This window comes from Condylura cristata, unplaced genomic scaffold (assembly GCF_000260355.1).
Source record: "Condylura cristata isolate star-nosed mole 26May11 unplaced genomic scaffold, ConCri1.0 scaffold00029, whole genome shotgun sequence".
Lineage (NCBI taxonomy): Eukaryota > Metazoa > Chordata > Mammalia > Eulipotyphla > Talpidae > Condylura > Condylura cristata.
In genome coordinates this window covers 5231473-5251352 of record NW_004567130.1, presented here as the reverse complement: position 1 = coordinate 5251352, position 19880 = coordinate 5231473, and the positions used below count along the sequence as shown (strand labels likewise).

The 19880-nt window shown below is 41.6% G+C and overlaps 2 protein-coding genes across 11 annotated transcripts in view; one reads left to right on the top strand and one right to left on the bottom strand.

Moving 5' to 3' along the window:
* ANKRD13A (ankyrin repeat domain 13A) overlaps positions 1-5051 on the bottom strand; it is a 32607-nt gene extending 27556 nt beyond the window's left edge. Inside the window, exon 1 of the mRNA XM_004690849.2 lies at positions 4772-5051. Coding sequence (XP_004690906.1) covers positions 4772-4867 — 96 coding nt within the window. The 5' untranslated portion in view covers positions 4868-5051. The remainder of the gene's footprint in view (positions 1-4771) is intronic.
* Positions 5052-7794: 2743 nt separating this feature from the next.
* The window catches only part of GIT2 (G protein-coupled receptor kinase interacting ArfGAP 2), a 49603-nt gene continuing 37517 nt past the window's right edge, over positions 7795-19880 (top strand). For 5 of the 10 annotated variants that reach the window (XM_004690846.2, XM_004690844.2, XM_004690843.2 and 2 more), the window contains exons 1-7: positions 7795-8016; positions 11676-11809; positions 13138-13250; positions 13876-13981; positions 15725-15811; positions 15923-16053; positions 17975-18069. In XM_004690846.2, coding sequence (XP_004690903.1) covers positions 7965-8016; positions 11676-11809; positions 13138-13250; positions 13876-13981; positions 15725-15811; positions 15923-16053; positions 17975-18069 — 718 coding nt within the window. In that variant the 5' untranslated portion in view covers positions 7795-7964. The remainder of the gene's footprint in view (positions 8017-11675; positions 11810-13137; positions 13251-13875; positions 13982-15724; positions 15812-15922; positions 16054-17974; positions 18070-19880) is intronic. The other 5 variants (XM_012730980.1, XM_012730979.1, XM_012730981.1 and 2 more) reach the window with 1 other exon arrangement.

Sequence of the window (19880 nt, the reverse complement as noted above, 5' to 3'; positions counted from 1 at the left end):
TCCTTTAACTCTCTTCAGACATGAGTTGTGCCAAATTAAAAATATCCATCCCTATTATCATAGTGTCCCAAAGAAGAATGGAATGAGAGTTCTCGGTAGTGCCTTCTTATTTGCTCATTTCAGCCCAGCAATTTTTCTCCATCAAAGCCTTCTTTACCAATCTGCTCTCCTCCAGAGGCCATGAGAAGCCAACCTTTGAGTGTAGGCTGCAGAGCCAGTCAGCTAGGCTTCCAACTCCCTCACCAGCCTCCAGGGAATTATTCAACCCCCTCTGGGTCTCAGTATCTAACACCTAGTAAGTACTTCATAAACTAAGACTGTTATCTCTTGGGGGGTTTCTACCAAGAGGCTGCTTACTGGCCCTCCATTCTCAACAAAGTCCATCATTCTCACTCCTGTGCATTCTTAGTCCACCCTGGTCATGTATGGCTCTGGCCCAAGCTGGTTCTCCCACCCCAAGCCAGAGGGGTGGGGGAAGAAGGTGTCTATCCGTAGACTTGGTTCCCTAAGCTCCCAAGGGCCAAGACAGAAATTCTGAGGGCCACAGGAAGCACCCTGACCACAGGCTCTAGGTTTTTCAACCTCAGTGCCAGGCCATGGCTCGTGGCAGGCCTCCAGCCAACAGACTTGAATGAGTGCCCAGTGAATTCACCCTGCCTGCCACAGGCTGGGGTGAGAATCCAAGGCAGTTCCCGTCAGGTTTTGAGTGTGCTGCTGTCTGGATCATCCTCTTGCCTGGATTTTGGACTTTTACCTGCTGGCTTCTAACCCCATTCAGGCCACATCAGCCATCCTCCACCCTCCTGGGTCCCAGGGTTTTTTGAACCCTGTAGGATATACTGACTGGTCTGTACATTTGTCTCCTACGTTTTCATTCACTCTCCCAGCTTTAGGAAGAGGGAGGTAAGAAGGTGAAAGATGTTAACAGAACTCTCCAGATGACATTATCTACAATACAGATCATTCCAGCTTTACCAACCAACTTCAAAGCCTCACTACTATAAACGATAGTAAAACTGATGACTATTAGCGATAGTAAAGAGGCACTTAATAACATGCCCTGCTGAGCAAACATTGAAAGCTTAAAACAATCTCATAGTTGGCAAAGTTAGCAAAAAGGTGGGGTTGGGGCTGACTCACACACACTCAAACATGTATTTATCCTCTTCATCTGGGTAAACTCGATTCTTTCTGTGCTGCTGTTCCTAGAATGAAATAAAACTCTTACAGCTACTAGCATGCTTCCTCCAAGCCTCACTCATGTGACAGAAGGAATGAGGGAATGGACAGCAGACATACTGGCCAACAGAACATAAGTGAAACAGTTTTATTGATGGGTGATAGGATTTTTTATTTTGTTTTAGTTATGCAATCAATAGATGTGCCTTGCAGAAAAAACAAACACATAAAAGTAGAGAAAATTCCAGGAATGTTATGATAACAGCAGTAACCATGGTAAATAAATGCACATTTACCATGTGTCTCAGCTTTTTGGATCTGTATTCTGCCTTATTCTCACAAACCTGAAATGGAAGCACATTACTGAAAGAAGTACAGGTCTTCCTTAACAAGACAAGATTAAGTTCTGCTAAGTTCATCATGAGTGGAAAATATCTCATTCAGTCAAAAATACCTTTAATATTCCTAACCTACCAAAAAATCATAGCTCTGCCCAACCTACCTTAAAGGTGTCCCAAATTTACATTAATCTATAGTTGGGCAAAATCACCTAACACATAGCCTATTTTATAATAAAGTTCTGAATATCTCAGCAGCAGGAAACACAGAAAAGCATTTAGTAGGCATAATGGGATGACTAACTCAAAACTTAATATCCAAGAAAAGCAGTACTCCGGCATATGGGTTGTTTACCCTCATGTCTGGGTGGGTGGCTAGAAGCTGTGGCTCTCGGCCCAGCAACTGGAGAGTACTATACTGAAAACTGCCAGCCAGGGAAAAGATAATGTTCCAAGTATGGTTTTCACTGAATTCATACTGCTTTTGCATAAGTCAAACCACCACAAGTCAGAGACTACCTGTAGGAAGGAAAGGTTAAGGAGACAGACTTAGGACCAAGCCAAGCCTTCTGGGTTAACAGCCTGGTTTGGCCACTGGGAGTGCCTGAGCCTCTTCATCTTGGCTTCCTTCTAGTAAAATGGGAATTGTAACAGCACTCACCCTGAGGGTTGGTATGAGAATTAAACCTAAAATTGCACATAAAACATTTCAGCACAGTGCCAGACAAAATAAGCTTTCAGTGTTACTCTCCCCATTTTTGTGGGCTATGAAACAATCCAAAAAGAGTAAATTCTGCACCCAAACTCACAACTTAGTATTTAAACTGGCAATTAACCCAACTACCTCCAAATCATAAGAGATGCTGTGTCATAATCAGAGGATCTCAATATGCAGACAACAAAAATAATGCCTAACACCAAATTTTAATGATCTCAATCATCAATTTCTTGACCCTGAACCAACTACATAATTTGAAGACCCAGTGAAACATGAAAATTCAATGCCACTTATTCAAAATAATCATGAATTCCAAGACAGTAATAGCAAAGCTTTAAGACAAACAAAAACCCTTTCAGGGCAGGCGGTTTCAAGGGCAGGTCTGTCTGTGACCCCTTTCGTGGCTAAGTTTCAGGACTGAAATTGGATTACTCAGTGTTGAATTCCTTGGTCAAGATATTCTGTATGAATATACATCAACTACCAGCTCCTCAGAGGGAACTGGTGTACTATGAAACGATTTGCAGTGATAACCAATAATAAAGTCAAAACCATATAATTAGCAAATACGAATATTCTTCTTTGACCTCCTTGTCAGTCAAAAGCAGTAAAGACAATTTATTCTGAGAACATCTGCTGCAAAATTACAATTCTCTAATCACAAATGGCCACAGCATTCTTCAAGGTAAGAAGAACAGAGAACTTTCAGTGAACACTTTATCACAACTTGCAGCAAACAAAGATAATTAAGCCATACCACATTTTAGATTATAAACCAAGATTTTGTTCTTATTCAACAAGTTTATCCTGTAAAGAAAAACTGCACTTCGTTTAAACTCTTTTTTTCAACTCCAGTGAATAGAACGCCCGCTTTTTCCAGAAATGGGCATTGAAAGTGTATAGTTCAATGATGATGAACTTCTCTAGCAGTTAAGATTTATGTTCTGTGACTTTCCTTTTTCTTTATTTCAGTATTTTGCAAGAAGCTGAGTAACCCCAATACTGAGGGAGCACAGATGCAAAGTGCAGCAGACCAAAAAAGAACACTGTCTGGCCATTTTTAAAGTGTCCAAGGCTAGAAGCTAAAAGCAAAATGATGGAAGATCCCCTCTGACTTAGGTCTGGTAACAAAAAGGGAATTAAATCAGCAGGTATGCTAGGATGTCTAGTTGTGAATCGTTTACCCTCAAGGCAAGATCTAATTAAGACCAATGACTCTTACAATAAAGTTTATTCTGTCTGGATAGAGGTTAATATGAAAAAAAAAAAAGTGATACTTGACTGCCAGTGGGTACTCAACAGACTTACAAAGACTGTGGCAGGGTGCCATGCTGAGAAGTAACCACAAAACAGGTTGATGCTGATCTTGTTTGATTTGCCAAATTGTCAACTTTTCCTCTAAAACCCCTTGAAAATATTATCAGTTTTGAACCATTCGAAAACGAGAGCTTTAAGTAAACTGAATACAGAGACATGAACAAAAACATTTGCATCAAATAATTACAAATCCTTTTGGTAACTGCTAAGTCTTTTAGCTTGTAACTTGAGGGCACCAATACCTTCCAGAATTGGGATGGCTTCAAAGCCGGGTTTCTCCTGTAAAAAACACTACCGACATTTTGGGTCAGATAATTCTCAGTTGTGGGGGCTGGCTTACACATTGTGCATACTGAGTAGCATTCCTGGTTTCTACCTATAGATGCCAGTAGCCACTTTCCACTGGCAATAACCAAAAAATATCTTCTTGCACTACCAAATTGGAAGTGGGGGTGTGTGGGTAAAAATCACCTCCTATTGAGAACCACTGCTTTAAAGAAAAGGCAATAAAGAGAGACAAGGAATTAACGCACTTCTGAACAGGAAGTTATTTTTAAGGACCTTATACAATGGTAAGTCTCAAAGATTGGTATACATCAGTCTCCCTAAGGTGCTTGTTAACTGCAAATTCCTGGGCCTAGCCCTAGACGTTGCCACATAACCAAGTATCTAGGTTTGCCCGCATTGGTACGACACTCTCATTGTACAAATAGTTAAAATGGGCCAAAGAGGGAAAATTCCTTGCCCAAGGTCACAGGATGAGCTAGAACCTCAGTCTCCAAAGCCAACCAAGCCCTTCCTAACAAAAAGGTCTAATGGGGTGGGAGGCCTGTGTTTTTACATCTTTGGGAGAAGCAGTAAAACCTAATAGGTTAAGACCCTGGAGCAGCCGGGCAGCAAAAAATTCTGACTTGGTAGTTCATAGGTGGGCGACCTTGCGCAAGGGGCATAACCTCTGAGAGTCTCACTTTCCTTAGGTCAAATGTACCCACTTCCTAGGGCTGCTGGAAAGGCTAAAAGATATAATGTATGGAAGTGTCCCTGGCACACAGTAAGCACTCGACATGTGCATTATTCTCATCATCATCTATCCCACCGCTGCAGAACTGAAGGTGTCTCTCTAGCCGGGGGCAGCGAGCTGGAGATGGGTTAAAGGAAACGAAACGTCCCCCAGTTTTCTCTCCCCCACGCCGGGGGCGAACACCGCCCCGCCCCTCACCTGGCCCCGTAGCTCCTTCTCCAGCTGCCGGTAGTCGTTGTTCCAGACCAGGAGGTGCAAGGGGAAGTGACTGCTGGCGTCGCTGGCCGAGGACATGGCGAGGAGGCCGCAGCCGGCCCGCACTGTCCGCCTGCCAAGCCTCGGCGCCGGCGGGGTCCCCGGCGCCCGCCCGCCTGACTGCCGGCGAGAGAGAACTGGGCAGGCGAACGAGGGGCACAGAATGCGGCCGGGCGGCCTGGTGGGCCCGCTGGGGAGCCCGTGGGAGGTCGGAGATCGTGGGCCTGGTCGGGGACAGGGGTCGGCCGCGCCCACCCCACGCCCCGCGGCGATCCCGCCCCAGCTGACAGCTCCCGAACCGACTTCTGTGGGCCGAACTGCCCCAAACAGGGAAGTGCGAGGAGCGAGCCACCGTACGCCGCAGCTGGGGGGAGGAGAGGCCGGGCACCCGCCCCGGCTCGGCCCAGTCCCGCCCACCTCCAACTCCGCGACGAACATACAATGTAACTCCCCAAACGGAGCTAAAAACGCTCTCTCTTAGCCCAGGATCTTGACTTGGATAGCGGGGTCCCTCCTTAATCCGCCTCTTTCCTCCTCCTTCAGCAATGCCACATGGTTGGGTCCACAAACTGGGGCTCTTCCATCCGCTCTGCTGTCAGGGGTGACTACAGGGGACTGGACCAAACCATTCCAGCCTCTGACTCCCTCGCAGCCTTTTTGGACCTGGGCAAGCGCTGCCAGGATTGGGCGAGGGTCATTTTGAAGTGGGCAACACTAAGCCATTTTAAAGTGGGATCTGTAGACTGTGGAGAAGTGGCTTTAAGTTTTTCCACAATAAGGGAATTGTTCTTTATCAGGGTGACTTTGGTACATTTTGAACCATACAATATGGGGTTTGTCCTTTGTAGGATATTGAACGATAACCCTGGCCTGTTAACCCACTGGATGTAGTAGTGTTACAGGGCAGCAAATCTGTTCCAGGACAGGGGAGAGAGGGGTACCCATGAAGCCCCCAAAACCTGCCTGCTCTAAGTGGGTTCTGCTATCCGCTGCAACAAGACAAAACATATAAAACTTTAATGAAAAGGGACTTTAATACAGTGAATACACAATAGGGAACACAAAGAATATAACTTCTAAATCAAACACCTGAAGTTACCCATCCCTCGTGGGCAAATGTCAACCCAAAAGGGATTGGCCCAAAGCAAGGCCTGAAAGCCCGCCACAAGACTAAAGCACCTTCTGGCCGGGACCATTGGAAAAGGGTCAGAAATGGCCAGACAAATCTGGGAGGAAAAGAACAAAATCAAAATCAGTATAAACACTGCCATAGTCACCTCCTTACAGGTCTCTCACCCACATCTGCCTTAACCAGTCTAAGGTCAGGAAACAAGCATGGCTTCTTCCTCACAGGCTTGCTGCTCCATGTGGCTTCCTCAGGTCTCCTCCTTGTTCTCCATCCAGCTTTATTCTCTTCTCTCCTTTTTCTCTGCTCAGCTCCACCCTCCTTCTGGGTGGGGCAGGGAACCTGGAACTTCCCTTTTTCCTAGGAACCACCCTGTTACAGTAGTAGTCCCCCCAGAGTGTTTCCAGACAGTGCTGGATGTTCCCTGGGGGGAGAAACCACTGTTGAAACCACTTTTCTATCTGAATTCCAGATTATAATCTGGTTATAATCCAGAGGTACAAAAGGTGATAATTTATTCCACGTGTCTGTGTCATTTATTGTGAAACTAACCATTTAAAGTTTGTGTCATAGCTGCAAGGACTACTAGATGATACCCAAACTAGATGATACTTAAATATCAAGTTTTGTTTGGGCTCCAATATAAGACCAATGTTAAGGTCCGAAATCACCCGGTCGTCCCCCGCGACAAAGAACAGGGCCAGAGATGCACAAGCAAGCAGAGTTTATTAAGCCAGTTAGCTAGGGTCATGCCTCCCTGCAGGCAAGGACGGATCAGTCAGTTTATAGCTACTCACAAGTCTGAGCTTTTTGCACAGCTGTCTATAACTAGAGCACATAGCTGGGCAAAGTTATTTAATGAATCCTGAAAACATACCTTCTGCCTTCCCTGCTTGTACACATCCAGTTTCTCAGACGCCTGCAACAACAGCTGTTCAAAAATTTTGGCCTAATCCATTCTCCACACATGTTGAGTCCAGAAGATTTGTGAGAGTCTGAAAATGAAAACAAGATACAGGAACATTAGGATGGCCCCCTGAAGTTCTGACTGTGGAATGTGTGGGAATTATGTGGTTATTCCCATGCCACTCTTACTGAAATGAAGAGATGGACCAAAGCACAGTGCTTCTGAAACCTCTTCCAGGGCGTCTCATTCTTCCAGTAGTCTCCTTCAATCTTTATCATCCCATGGTAGTTGGCCATCTTTCCTATCTCATTAGTAGGAAAATTCCACAATGTCATATCTGTTTTGCTTACTAGAGTGTCATCTTTAGGTAGCCGACCATGGGAGCACAAGTTATGGGCTAGACATTATCTTCTATTTGCAAATGAGACTAAAATTACCACCTAAAGAAACATCTAACCTATTATTTTTACTTATTTTATTGAAGATCTACTCCAGTCGCATGTAAACTCCACATAGACAGGAAATTTTGTCTTCTTTGCTTGCCACTGTTTCCCCCAGTCCCTGGAACATGTGTGACACATAATAGGTGCTCAATAAATACTTGTTGAATAAAAGAATGAATAAATGCTGACTTTGGTCAGTTAGTTAATTGACTACTGATTGTTTCAGGAAACTTGTGCCTGCACAGTTCTGGTGACTAGATTTTCTAGCATGTTGAAGCTAAACGAATCTCTTCCAGAGACAAATTGGGGCGGGGGAAGTGCAAGGGGGTCAAGGAAGGAAAAAAGGAAGGGGGAGGGAGAGATTAAAGACCCCAATTCAAGATTTAGAAGTAGGACAGAAAACACTAGGGTACAAATCTGCCCTCACTCAAGATGGCGACAAGGCAGAGTGCCCTTTCCGGTCACATGACCAGTCAGTCAGTGAAGGGTGCCTCCTCGCGCTTGCGTGCTGCGCCGCGGCTGCGAGGCGCTGAGGGGAGAGGCGCCGCCGCCTGCGCTGCCGCCAGCGCCGCCGCGGAGACCCGTTAGAGCGGAAGCGCCGCCGCCGCCGCCTTCGCTGTGTGGGGGTCCCAGGTTCTCGGCAGGTGGGCGGCGGGAGCCATGTCGAAGCGGCTCCGGAGCAGCGAGGTGTGCGCTGACTGCAGCGGGCCGGGTGAGTGGTACCGGCTGGGCCCGCTTCCCTCTGCTCTTCTGCCCAGGACTCTTGCCCGGGGGCCGCTCCCTCGGGTCGGGCGGGTCCCGGTGGCCGAACCTAGCACCTCGTGCTCCGAGTCCCAGCAAGGGCGGCCTGAGAGTTAGAACTCGCCCTGGGCCTGTCAGATCTGGGCGGGCAGGGGGCCGCCGCCCTCCACTCGATGCGGTTCCTCCCTTCCCTCTCGTCCCCTGTGCCACGGGCCGGGCGGGGAGACTGTGGGATCGGTAGCCGTCCCCCCAACAGAGAGGGTTTGGGGCAGTCCACTGGAAAGTCAGTTACTGAGGTAAAACGCGAGCTCCCTCCTGGCTGCAGCTCCCCCCCCCACCCCGAAGCTGCAGGTGTCACCCGCCCCTCCTTTACAGCCACTCAGACTCAAGCCTCGTGAGGGGGCTCTCTGGGATGGGCGACGCTTGCCACCGCCCTCAACTGAGAGTCGCTAGAGGACCCCAGTAGAGAATTTCCAGGCTCCTGAAATCCAGGCTCTCACTCCACTAGGAAGAATCTCCAGACGTTTGCAAGAAGGGGTCTTGTTGACACAACCAGCACTTAATGCACGTCTCAAGTTTGTGATCAGAAGGGCCCGGATTCAGACTAGATTGTTTCCTTTGAGTGACCTTGGATGGGTGACTTCACTAGGTCTGTCCTCAATTTCCTCATTCCCCCCCCCCATCCCCCATGGGCTGATGGGTGTATCACAAGGTTTAGAAAGAATCGTTGCATCCAAGTTTGTCCCCCCTCTCCCATTTTTTGTACTGTGGTCTTTAGTGCTGAACTTTAGCAGTTGCTGAAAGCTAGAGTTGAATTTCTAAATCACAGTAATTACACCTTACAAAACAAAATCACTGGCAAATAAACACATTTGGGCATCCAGATAGTATAGCCATATGGGGGCATTGAAAGGCCAAAACCATTTCTATTCAGGCAAAACCTGAATAATTTTCAGATTTAGAGTTAAGATCTGCCCTAGCAGTTGGAACTGAATTGACAGGTCTCTGTGCTGTTTGCCTGTTTGGCTTTATGTGCTTTAAATTTGAAGTAACTCAAAGATAAGATGGTTTCGTTGGCACTACAACATCCAATCAACATTCTCAGTGAAGTCATTGAACACCATTGTTTTTGCAGTTGTCCTGAACTTCATCTTGTTATTTGGAAATGGTGGCTGATTTTAAGTAGTACTGTGATAAATCAATTCTTACATGTTTTTCCATGGCCTATATAGTGCAAGAGGGGTTATCAGTTTCCTTTAAAGATAGTGAGAAGGGTGGAGGAGTTTTGAGAGATATTTTTCATAAACCAAGATAAATGATGTCTTATACAGTTTACCATACATATTCTCTTATCATTGTTATTTGTTCCACTTCCTTATTTTCTTGCTTATTTTCTGTTGAACTTTTCTGTGATGTGTTTAAGTGAAATGAGTATACTCAAACTTCCTCTTGGGATGTAGATTCTTCTTAATGGATGACATGGGGCAAAGGAAAACTGCATTATTTGGTGTGTTTCAGAACATTTTCTCCTTCATTGTATCATTTAGTAGTTGTTTCAAATGTCTAATCTGTAGATACTTGAGTCACTTCCTTCCTGTTTTGAATATAATTAGGCCACCTTGAAATGTTCTTTGAACTTAAGCAGCTAGGAATTTGTGTTGCCTTTTCTGCAAAGCCCTAGTGAAAGAGTTACCTTGAGGGTTAGGGATTCCTTTGAATTTTGATGGATGCTCAGGCTTTTCCCCTAGCAAAAGTATGAGTACTCTTTGACACAGAATTTACATTACAGCATGGAGTCATGCACATTTCTGAAATCCATTTATGGTATTCCTAGAGCTCAGGTTAAGAAGCTCTGGAATAAAACATTCACATAAACTGCAAGATTTTCACCCACCTTCATTCAGATGAACTTGATTTTCATTTTACTGTGTGACTATCTGAGATGTTCCACAGAATTCTGGAGAACCTTGCGTCATGTGTTAGATCTTTGTTGGCTTTTTCCTGTTTAATTTCCTCCACAAATGCCTCTGACACTGTGCTTCAAAACAGTCTTTTTGTGTGTGTGTCCTGTGTAGTGGTTCAATACTGGAAAAAAAAATGTGTTTGGGTAGCCTTATCTTGATGTTTCCAGTCTTTGCTTTTTAGAATGGCATAGTAGTACTGCTAGAGTCGGACATCAATGATTTTGTTTTTGTTTTATTTCCTGGCATACATGTAGCTGTGATCACATCAGTAAATAAAAGAATCTTACTTGCTATAAATATATCCTTCTTAGAGTTCAACTGCCTGAAAACTCTGCTGAAATTTTTTTACTATTCAGTATTAACAATCAGAACTTTTCCCAGTGGTCATGAATTTCATTGGACTCTTGAAAATAACTGAATGGTCCTTAGAAAATAATCTAGAGAAGTTACATCAGTTCACATTATATGTGAGGAACCTTACTCTGTATGTCCTTTTTACCCTGGGATGTGTTTTTTTTCTCCATAGGTGAGCTATGGTGAGGCAGCTCAAATAACTTGCTTGAGATCACGTGCAAGAAGTGGCAGAGCTGGGGACCGCTTGTCACCAGTGCCAACCCTCTTAACCACTGCACTCTCTCTGATTCCTAGGATTTTTGTTTGATTGAACTTCCATACCTTTTCATTATATGGTTGGAAAGGATTTGAATAAAGTGTTAAAAATGGTAAAAGGTGGTAAAAATGGTTAGAGATGGTACCCATGCATTTTGAAGATTTTTGTGGACATTGAAGAATTTCAAAATACAACCTTTAATCCAAGCAATTTGAGGGGTACCTATTGTCTCCTCACTGAGCCTAAAGAAATATTTAGGTCTCCTCAGCATTCAGCTTACTTACTGCTGACCAAGTTTGAATTACTCCTTGTTTCAAAGATTGCCTGGTGGAACTCTGTAGGACAGAAGGACACAAGGAAAAAAAATATTGTGCAAACACCAAAACATCACTTGTTTTTATTTTATATCTTTGTTTCTGTGAAGACACTGTTATTATAGCTACTGTTCTTTCAAATCACTTGCAAGATTGGACTCATTAGTTTGTTTTAGACAACTCATGGATGTCATAGGACATTTCTAGACCAGCTTTCCCAGTCTGTCCTTCTAACATAGAATCTGAGCATTTGTTGCACTGCTTGCAGCTTTTTGCTAAGCATCAGGCTTGTTGGTATGTAGCAGTTTTTCTCCATTTATTCCAGATAATGCTGTATGGATTATTTACCATCACAATTAAATATTACCTTGCCATTTTTTAAGATGGATTTGAAGTATATTTCACCTGTACCCTCTCAGTTTGCTTCTTTAATGTTGAATGAAAGAGTACAAATCTGAGATGGTATAGCTCTAGTAGAGCTCTATCTGTGACTTTGAGCCAGTAAGAAGAGAATTGCTTATTTCGGGCTTCATTTCGTGGATTTTTTGTCTCAACATTACACCCAGTCAACCAAAATAGGTGATATCATCAGACACGCTCAACAGTTTGATATGTTGGCTAACATACTAAAAGCAACAAAAATGTCTTGTTTTTCTAAAAGACCATATCTCAGTCATATTTTGCTATTTAGCAGTAAAGAAACCAACCGGTGTCCTCACTACTGATGTTTCATTCTTTCTAGATCCTTCCTGGGCATCAGTAAATAGGGGAACGTTTATATGTGATGAGTGCTGCAGTGTCCATCGGAGTCTAGGACGCCATATCTCTCAAGTAAGGCATCTCAAACATACGTCATGGCCTTCAACATTGCTTCAGGTAAAGGGAAAGAATTCTCACAATTTGTAACTTAAGTTTTTAGGACTCACTGTCTTAGAAGTTAAAATATGACAAAAATGTTTTAATCATTGCTGAATAGAGACGCCATAACCATCAATGCTGTAAACAGTGTTGAATTCATCATTTAAGATTTTTTTTCCCTTCTAACATAAATATTTCCCTTGATTATAGACAGGTAGTCATTAGAATGTCTTGGTACTATTTGATTATTGACTTTTTATTGTCATTATTATCATGAGCATTTTTTCTGCTTTGATAGAAACATGGCCTGGCATTCCTCAGAAATTTCTGAAACACCTGATTGATGTTTGCTTAAAGTTCTTGTTACTAGTTAAGAGACCAAATCAAGTTAATACAGCATGATTGAGTGCCTAGCATTTTGTTTCTTTATGGTCCAACATCATGTCACCTGTACTTCTATTTTGGGGTATGCATTCTTCACGTTCTGTTGGAACTCAGAATTGAGCATGTGTTTTGCCTTCATTTGTCTTGAATACATATTTTACTAAACCTGTGGCAGCTGCACAAAGATGTCCCTTAAATTTGCCTGTACAAACCAAGGGACTGGACCAAATGGGCTTGGATTTCTCATGTGAAATTATTTCCACTAATAGCAATGACAGATGGGACTGTGTTCAGAGTCATGCTTTAAAATGGAATTGGAAGATAAAGCTTCTTAATAACTTTTGTTGGGGAGTTTCTAACAGATTGTTCTCGTGTAAAAGTGGGTATTTACTACTTTTAGGGTATAAAGATTATAGATTATATTACAGGATTTGAATAAAATCCAAAGATGAGTAGTTCAAATTACAAGGGTTAACTCCAAAATAACAATTCCCTAAGTATGGCAATTGAACCACCAGTGGTGCTTAGGGCCAGATGTCGGTAATACTCAAGTATTTTTTTTAAAGGTTGGATAAAACTATACCTAGCATATCAAACCATAATTGCTAATTAAAGTTTTTTTAAATGAGTGAATAAAATAACATTAAGTGGATAATCTAGCTGGTACATGGGTTGTTAAGAATCTTGAAAATAGTATTTGGATGATCAGACTTGGGAAACTACCTTCGTGATCTGTAAGAACAGTATCATTAAATCATGTAGGTATTTAGCCGGCCTACTGGTTAAACCTGATTTCCACATACAGGTTGATCTTCTTCATTCTAAAATCAGGAAAGAGCGATGTGCATGATATCCCAGTATTACTAGTGTTTGTAACGGGGCTTTATTTTTCCAGCTTAGTCACCAGTTCCTAGTATTTGTGGAAAGAAATTAAAATATGATCTTACACTGCTTGATTGTAGATGGTTGAAACCTTGTATAACAATGGTGCTAATTCTATATGGGAGCATTCTTTGCTGGACCCTGCCTCTATTATGAGTGGAAGACGTAAAGCCAACCCACAGGATAAAGTACAGTGAGTGGATACTTTAAAGATATTTATTTATTCTTAACACATGAGGCCCACTGCAAGGAGTGCAACTATTTTTGAGCAGCCTCCACAAGAGAAGCACAGGAGGGAGCCACCCTAATTGTGCATGAGGTTCTTTGTTCTTAGAAATGCAGAACAAGGCCAGGCACAGGACCATCTTTTGTATGGTTACCAAGCACTACAGTCAGTGGTTTCTCCAGTTTGAGACTTACACAGGATGGGGGCTGTTGGGGTAACTAGTTTTGAGTTTATGTGTGCCAACAAGAAGAGACTGCCAGACCTGAAATCTAGGTTCTAGGCTGTAATCTGCCTGATGCCTCTCCTATAAGATGGGATTAAATGTCATTTCCTCACAAGTTTACCAGATCAATTAAGAAAATTACATGGAGAAGAAAGGTGCTATAAAAAGCATCTGCAGCCCTTGCCATTGTGATGACTAATATATATTTTTAAAGGTTAGGTCTTAAAACATTGCTGAAACTTATTTCCGTATTCATTTTATTCTAGAATAGGGGATGTGGGTCACTTCCTCTTACTTATACAGTCCAAAGAATGGGAATGTTGTATCTGAACTGCAAGTGAACTGCCTTCTTTTTTGTTTTCAAACCAGTCCTAATAAAGCAGAATTCATCAGAGCCAAGTATCAGATGTTAGCATTTGTTCATCGCTTGCCCTGCCGGGATGATGATAGTGTAACTGCCAAAGATCTTAGTAAGGTAGGCGATTCCTTTCAATATTCCTAAAATTTGCTAGGTGAAACATTGTTGTTATTGTGTTTGAGAAGAAAAAAAAAAAAGTAAAATAAAAGCTTTTTTCTGTACACTATTAATAGCAGCTTTTATGTAATTGGCTTGCTCTTTAATCTTAATTCAAATGGCAGTCATTCTTGTGAATGGATTCAAAGGCAAAGAGCAAAAATTGCTCTTTATGTTAGTTTAACTTTGTAATCGGAGCCATCTCAGTTTGTTTCTAGAAGGGAATGAAAATTTGTGGGAGTTCTTCAGGTTTCCATATTGTATACTGAGTGGGATCTTCAGGGAGCAAGGTGTAACTCAAAGCTGTAGTACCCAATGGTTTATTATAGTTGTGAAATGAGTAAATGGTTTTCTTTATGAGGGCCTTTGCGTGTTTTTGAGAGGTGCTATGAGAAATCTGCCTATTTATTTTCAAATCACTACTTTTTGAAAACAAGTTCAACCAACATGGGCACTCACAATTCAGAATTTTTAACTTTGCATAGAAATATAGATTAAAAACTACATAATTTTTTTAAGTAGGACTTGATATGCATTTATTATCACAATTAAAAAATACAATTAGTGGCCCTCCCTGGTGGCGCAGCGGGTTAAAGCACAGCACTGAGAATCTAAAACCGCTTCCGCATGAGTTCGATTCCCGCCTGCCCTGGAGGTGACCACATGGCGTGGCAGACCTCTCCTGACCCGCCCGCTGCTCCCCTCAGCAGTGTACTTCGTCGATCTGCCTGTTCTGTTCCCCACTCTGTCTCTGGTGAAGCCTCTCGCCGCCCCTGAGCTTCTGGCCTATACCCCAGTTCTGTATGTACAAATAAATAAATCTTTAAAAAAAAAAATACAATTAGTTACTTTTTAAAAAATATTTGACTGTAGATATTGAGGCGATTTTTCTAGTTCTGTGATGAGGGTTATCACATTTTGGACAGTTCAGTTTAGACTTGAAGGGAGCTCATCTGAGTGCACAAAAACTTTCTACAGTGTGAAAATAAATGGTATAGGCCAAATGCTTATTTCCCACCCCGAAAGACTTCCATGAAAGCATTGTGTAAAGACTCAGAATAGTTTCTGGATAGTATCTGGCATAAGATAGAATCCTGTTGTTTACATAGTGTAGAATATGAAGCGCTAAAACCCTACCTAGGTTCAGTAATAACTAATAATGATAGTTGCAATGCTAATAGTAGCTCTGTTATTTGAGTATTTTCTGTATACCAGGCCCAGTGCTCACTACTAAGTACTGATATGCAGTATGTCTCAGTAGATGGTTTTCTTTATGTGGACTGTATAGTAACATTGTGAATAGGCGGTATTATCACCAGTTTAGAGATGAGGAAACTGAAGTTCACATTCCTTAAAGCACTTCCTCAAAAAAAGAACTTCCTCAAGCTTACACAGTTTGAAGGTTATATGGTTTGAAATTATGACCTGTCAACACAACCCCCACCTCACAGGACCCTTCACTCAAGTTCTCGTTGTGCCAGTTAAGTTATGCATGTGGGCAAGTCAGACTTCCCAACCCTGGTTTTCCTTATCAGTGAGATGGGCCTTGATCCTACCTTCGAGTCTAAGTATGGTGTGACCATCCAGGGAGAGACTGCTCTATGTACTACTAAAATAACGTAGATGAAACTAGTGTGCCAGCTGCCCTAGGATATCATTCTTTATGCTCTTAACAAATACTTTTTTTGGTTTATGTGTTTTCAGCAACTCCATTCAAGCGTGAGAACAGGGAATCTTGAAACCTGTTTGAGGCTGTTATCTTTAGGAGCACAAGCCAACTTCTTTCACCCTGTAAGGAAGTGTGAATTGATTATATTAAATTGAAACTAAGGGGGTGCTATCTGTATAGCTTTTAGTTTATGTAATTTGCTTTCTTGCCTCTGTTTTATAAATGATTCTCAGGAAAAAGGGAACACCCCGCTTCATGTTGCCTCCAAAGCAGGGCAGATTTTACAGGCAGAATTATTGGCAGTATATGGAGCAGACCCAGGTACACAAGATTCTAGTGGGAAGACTCCTGTTGATTATGCAAGGTAAGAGACCTAGATTCTTGTCACTTCTTTTGGAGATTATTTATGTTGTGTGTGATTCATGGTTAAGTGGCTAAATTGTGTGTGATTAACATTTAACCCCTTTAAAGATTTACATTCTATTATTTTGCAAATGAAGACATAAAAACACATATGAACTCATAACCTGGCAAAGCCAGAGAAGGCAGAATCATAAACCAGTGTGCTTAGTTGCCAGTCCTTTGTCTGATCTTTTATAGCATAGTGGTATTTCGGCAATAGTCAGTCTGAATAAAGTCAAGAATTGCAGAACCCACTTCTCAAGTTTTTAATACTTTTAGTCATTGATTGAACTTAAAAAACAAATCTGTATGAGCTAGATTTGTGATTAATTATGGTAAAATGTTAATTATAGAGTCTAGAGAGTGGGTAATCTGGGTGCTCACTATAAAAGTCTTTAATTTTTGTCTTTAACAATTTTAATTGTGAAACGATGAGGAAACAAAACATAGGTTAGTCCTTCCTTCTTTTTCCAAAAGAACTATTAAATTGCAAAGTTGTATTCTACATTCTGCAGAGGATAAAGTGACTGAGATAGAAAACAGCCATCTCAAAATTTACTATCTCATACAGGAGACCACTCATAAATGCATGGAAGAGTTAAATGTGACACAGTAAAATGTAATTCACTGCAGCTGGCAACTGGGTAACTGGTAAAAAGCATAGATGTAGGGTTTCTTCATTGTAGCCCAAGTCTTTATGAAATGTTTTTGTTTGGTCTTTTTGAGTGGGCTAGATTTGGATGTTTGAAGGGAGTGCTGAAGTAGTCCAGGCGAGAAGGAAGGTATGAGTCATATTCAGGAGGTGGTTTGGATGATAGATGTTCAGCACATCAGGGACCTGAGTGATCTGAGCATAGTATATTTGGGAATAAGCGGATGTAAGTATCGAAGAATATATTTATTTCATCAGACCTAAGCTCCACTAATTATGTGGGTCATTATCATTTCACATGACATTAAAAAGAAATCCTCAGCCAATTAAGTGATAGTTTGCCACCAATTACAGGATACGTCCTGATTTCAGAGATGTTAACAGATGAGGGGAAAATATATGTGTGGTAGATTAGAAAATTTTTGTAGTGCCTGAATGGTGGGAAGAGAAATGGTAGAAACTAAACTTCATCTTCTAAGAGTAAGAGTCCTTCGTAAATGATAGGTATTTTCAGTTATTTTGATGTTTCCTCATGTATGCCTTGCATATAATAATCTCTCAGTGTGATAATTTATTTATGTGCCTTGTTACTAAAAGGATTTCAAGCAACTGTTAAATATTTCATGAATGGAGAATGGCAAACTTAATGTTTAATCTGTTAAAGAAATTAGAGAGGAGGCGAAGGAAGCTACAGGTGAGATCTGTGCAGAAGATTGGTCAGTCTCCCCTAAGTTATAGACCTTGAAGTGCTTACTACATTCTCATCCAAAATCAGAACTTGGCTGTGTCGAAGCATCCAAAAGAAGGACCTTCTTGAAAATATTGATGTCTATGCTCACCACAACTTTACTGAGATTTATTGAGAATTTCCTGCAGGGGTTCTGGTTGTCTGAATATTTTTCATAGCTCTCTAGTTGATTTTTGAGAAACTCTATCTTAGGCCATTTATTTATAATCTTACTTTTTGATAAAGTCATTTGTTATCCCTGTCGTATGTCCTTGAATTTCATACTAATTATTCTGTTTGTAAATTAATAAAGAAAGGGGGTAAATTTGCATTATAAAGGTGGGACTCAAAGTGTACCTTGACAAGTCAGACATAAAGGTTGATTATTCTGAAGATCATGTTTGATAAACTGCTCATGTGTCTCAGGAGACATCTCTGTACTTTTCTATTCTAGAGCCAGTGGCTGGTGAGCAATATCAATGGTACTTTGTTTTCTTTTGGTAGGCAAGGAGGGCACCATGAGTTGGCAGATCGCCTTGTAGAAATTCAGTATGAGCTGACTGACAGACTAGCCTTCTATCTGTGTGGCAGGAAACCAGGTAAGTGAAAGGATAGCAGCCCCTCCACACCTCTAGTCATCTAGCCTCTGGAAAAACAAGTCGGGACACTGTTATTTATGATCTTCTCTGTTTTAACATAACCTTGAGAAGATTTTTAATAAACAAAATGAAAGTTAAAAAAAAGTGCAGAAATTGACAGTTGAAGAGAAAGACTATATATAGGGATTTATGTGATCACTTATTACAGAATAAAATTGTGAACAAAGACTTCTATTTGAAATAACTGCAGCATTTTCAGCCCTGTAGAATATATAAGTCCAGTTAAATCTCCTTTAATTTTTGGTTTTTAAAACTTTATTTTAGCACTCTAGAATCAAAGAACATAATTGAACCAAAATTGAATGTGCACCACAGTTCTTGTACATGATGGATTAGGAATGGAACAGCAAAATAATAATTTTTATAGCCATTGAAAAAGATGGCTAAGGACCAGGAAAGTCAAAAGTGAATTTATTCGCTACTCAGCTCTGTTATTGGTAATGTTGCACCAAGGTTGGCAAATCATGATTTACATACAGGCCAGCCCAGCTGGTCATCTATTCTTTTTTTTAAACTGAAGTTTTATTGCAAGGAAACCATTACCATCCATGTATGTATTGTCTGCTTTTACGCTGCAGTGGCAGAGTAGAATAGATTGAATAGTTGAGGCAGAGACCAGATGGCCTCAAAGCCTAAAATATTAACATTCTGGTCTTTTAATGAAAATTTGCCACACTTTGATGTAGAATATCCACATACATTATGTACTTACAGTGATTTTCTCCTCTGGTTATAGTAGAGTTAAGAAACTGGCTATGTTCTAGCTTGGGGTGAGATGGAGCAATCATAACCTACTTGTCTCTGCTTCTGAATATAATTTAAAACTCTGGACCAAATGCGTGGAGTAGTTATCTAAGGATTCTGCAAAGTAAATGCCAGCCGGGGGATTAGGGATCTTGAAGTACCATCAGGCTGATGGCGAGTGTCCTGTTTATTTTACTTCTGAAATCGCCTGTGCAACAGCCTAAGACCAGAACTGCACAACAGGTACAAAGATGCCTTCTTTTTCTGCTTGAGGGGCAGGGAATGGGACTCCTAAAGGACAGAACAGGAAAAGATTCCCTGGGATTTTTTCTGATTCTTCCTTTTCTTCCCACCCTGTCCCCTTGGCAATCCCATGACTGCAGAGTTGCAAAAACTGGCAACACAGGTACCTAAATTTCTAACCAAGAGCATGAGGGGAATCCTGATTACTTTTATTTTTCTTTGTTCTCTCACAGCTTGGCCCAGGAGACAGAGCATACCCTGATTATTTGCCTTATAAAATAGAAGTATTAGCGTTTTCCATCTATTCTAAGTAGGAAATTTTGAAAGACTTGTGAGGGGAAAGGCAGTCAACAGACACCAACCCCAATGTCACAGATGTTAGAATTACCAAGCTTTAAGGCAACTAATGAGACCATGAAACAAAGATGTAGAAAGTTTCAAAAGATGTAGAAAAGAACCAAATGATTAATGTTAGACATGAAAATAAAATTAAAAGACTCACAAGATGGGCTAAACAGCAGCAGAAAGGAGTTGACAAAGAGTCAGTGAATTCAAAACAGGTCATAGAGAGCCTCCTGGTTGCGCAAGGGGTTAAGTTTCAGCACTATCAGAGGATCTCTAGCCACTGCTACATGAGTTCAATCCCCGGCCAGGGAGCTGACCCACATGGTGTAGCAGACCTCTTCTCCCATCTCCCTGCTGTTCCCCTCAGTGGTGTTTTTCATTAGATCTACATGTTTTGCTCTCCACTCTGTCTCTGATGA